General features: G+C 40.2%; 1 protein-coding gene across 1 annotated transcript in view; it reads right to left on the reverse strand.

Moving 5' to 3' along the window:
* LOC18008781 (fructokinase-like 2, chloroplastic) overlaps nucleotides 1-1,533 on the reverse strand; it is a 2,806-nt gene extending 1,273 nt beyond the window's left edge. Inside the window, 4 exon segments of the mRNA XM_006390983.2 lie at nucleotides 15-43; nucleotides 46-587; nucleotides 677-1,017; nucleotides 1,327-1,533. Coding sequence (XP_006391045.2) covers nucleotides 15-43; nucleotides 46-587; nucleotides 677-1,017; nucleotides 1,327-1,373 — 959 coding nt within the window. The 5' untranslated portion in view covers nucleotides 1,374-1,533.
* Nucleotides 1,534-2,807: the final 1,274 nt, after the last annotated feature.

The following is a 2,807-nucleotide window of genomic DNA, read 5'->3' on the forward strand; positions in this document are numbered from 1 at the left end:
CAAGTCGATTTAAGCGACCTCCCCTGCTAATTTTCATGGTTGAACCACGCCGTGACCCCTTTTACCATCAATCTTAACTGATCTCGTTTGGACGTTGCACACATTCACGTAATACAACATGGCTTGACCAAACTCATCATCCCCGAGTTTGCCCATAAAAGCAACTTTACCACCTAAGCTTGCAAGAGCAATAGCAACACCTCCTGCACAACCTCCAGGAGCTCGGATATACTTCTCCGGGGACCAAATCGCATCTTTCATCCGTTCTTGTCGTTCGTAATCTAAAAGCCTGTTTGCTGGCCTTCCCGAGGGCACAAAAGCATGTTGCGCAGATCCAAAGCAACACACGAGAGGAGGCCATCCATATGTTTCACTAATATCTTCAGTCTCATGTTTATTCAGATCAATCTCTTCTCCTTCACTCTCGGCATCAGTGGTTTCAACAGTCAAGGATTCTTCGACATCACTAACCTCATCATTTGTACTAGTACCTAAACCATCCTCCGTTTCTTTATCTTTCTTAGAAGTCCTCTTTCGTCTCACTTTCTTCTCGGTTTTTCCTTCATCCACATCAGAAGCTGCTACAGCTGTAAGAAAAGTGTTGGATTGCAAATTATGCACTTGTTGAATCAAGTTTTGAGGACATCACAGCTGTGAAAATCATAAAAGTCACTACCTTTCTTTCTAGTTCTTCGTGGCGCACTTGCTGTCTTTGTGTCTGAAGAACCATCATTATCTACCAAAAGTCCAGAGCTTTCTTCTAATGGTTCATCCTTAGCTACCACCTTCTTCTTCGTTGTTCGAGCACCACTTTTCTTAGGAATCTTGGCCGATTTCTTTCCCACAACAGCCCCGTTTACACCATTTTCATCTTCTTCTTCTCCATCTCCAAGAGGTGCAGACTCTGATAACTTCTTCCTACCAGCAGCTATAAACAAGCTTTGTTTCCCATTCCATCTTCCACCTCGAAACTTCACAAAACCCAGTGACTGGAGATAAGGAACATCTGCATTGCATCTGCCAAAATTAACCATGGCTATGAGAAAACCATAAACATCAAAATGTGAAATTTTTCGAAGAGAAACGCCTGGCTTTGCGTATTCTCCGTTCATAGTAACCTAAATTGAACAAGTAAGTGGCAGCAAAGAAGAAGAAAATCTCGCTAAATTCAAATCATTTTCCTCCAGAAAGATAAGAAAAGCACAAGTTATTCAATTTCGCACATTTCTGGGCACCAATAACATACACAAGTAGTCCTGCGACGAATACATAAAAACCCATGGAAGAAAATTTCTTAAGATTAGAAAACAGGAGAGGGACAGAGACCTGGGGAATGATAGGAATTGGGTGAAGGAGAGAGACGCCATGAACATGAACTTAAGAGCTCTTTCCAGGGAAAAAAACGAACTTTTAGTGGAAGCTAAGCTCTGAAACCCATAAAGTAGAAAGAAGCCAAAAAACCCAGAAATCAACTCAGGTCAGAAGAGCAAGATTTGACGGAGATTGGGGGTTTAAGCTCTCCAACTGCAAGATGCTTTAGCGGGGAGGTAGCTGCGAGAGGATGAGGCGGGGGTTTAGCGCTTTGACAAAACGGCACGCGTTCTTTGCTAAAAATGCCAAAACGGCACGCGCTTGTACATTTATGGGGTCTAAGGCCATCTCCAATGGTTAGCACCTTAAGGAGTGCTTAACCATTTTTAAATTAGTATTTTTGAAGTTTTGTTGTTTAAGTATTTCTTTTAAGATGTTATTTTTTTTCAGGGTCCAATGGAAGGTGCTAGAAAAGAGGTGCTTAAAAATTTTTTTTTTAGTTTGAATTTGCGTCTTCTTCTTTGATCGTTTTTGTTGTTGTGTCTTCTTCTTTGATCGTTCTTCCTAATACCTATCTTCCACTGTCTTTGGTTTAAGACTGCATTGCCTGGCAACAGCAGAAAAAATATATCATCAATACAGATAAGGAAGATAACCACTGTATATAACACGACCGCTTTTTTCATACAAACAATCTGATCAGATAGGATAATAGAAGCCCCATCGCCAATAGCTTTCGGGTATATTGAATGTTAAACCTATTCTCTAACTCAGAGTGTGAGCAATAAAGCAACCACTAACACATAATGAATTTGAAATTGGACCATCTATTAAGTACAAAAAGCTTCAGACTCGACGCGGATATAACAAGCATTGTTTCTGTTAATTTGCACGCTGATACAATCAAACAAAAATCAACCACAACACTCTCTTTTTTTATAGTCAACTATCAACCATGATACTCAAAGCACCAAATTGCAGAAAATCCAGAAACAAAAACCCGTAAACAAATCCATTCATCGGTCAAAAATCAATGTTGTCGAAAATTACAAAAACCAGTAATCAAATTTGGTTTCTGAAATTTGATTTCCCAACTAACCAAAATCTTGCTGAGTCTTTGCACTGGTGAGTCTTTGTTTCTGTTGAATCGGCGGAATTAGCTGCTTCGACGAAGGAGGATATCTCTGAACCATCGATTGATAGAGTAAACATCAACCTGGGTTTCTCGCCGGAAAAATGATGATAACAAAGGATTTCTTGCCGGAAAAGATGGGGGAATAAGCATGCATGAAGATCAAGCTGGGTAATCTCTCAATCGGCTCTCTCAATCGCCAAAGAATCGAATGTCGGGCTTTGTAGACAGAAGGAGATATAACGACTTGGGACAAAAACGTGATCGGTGAAGAACAAAGGAAAAAAGGTTATCCTGCATGAAAGAAATAAGAACAAAACAAGAAAACTTTTATACCAATGAGACATTGAGCACAATCATCGGG

Source organism: Eutrema salsugineum, unplaced genomic scaffold, assembly GCF_000478725.1.
Source record: "Eutrema salsugineum unplaced genomic scaffold, Eutsalg1_0 scaffold_9, whole genome shotgun sequence".
Lineage (NCBI taxonomy): Eukaryota > Viridiplantae > Streptophyta > Magnoliopsida > Brassicales > Brassicaceae > Eutrema > Eutrema salsugineum.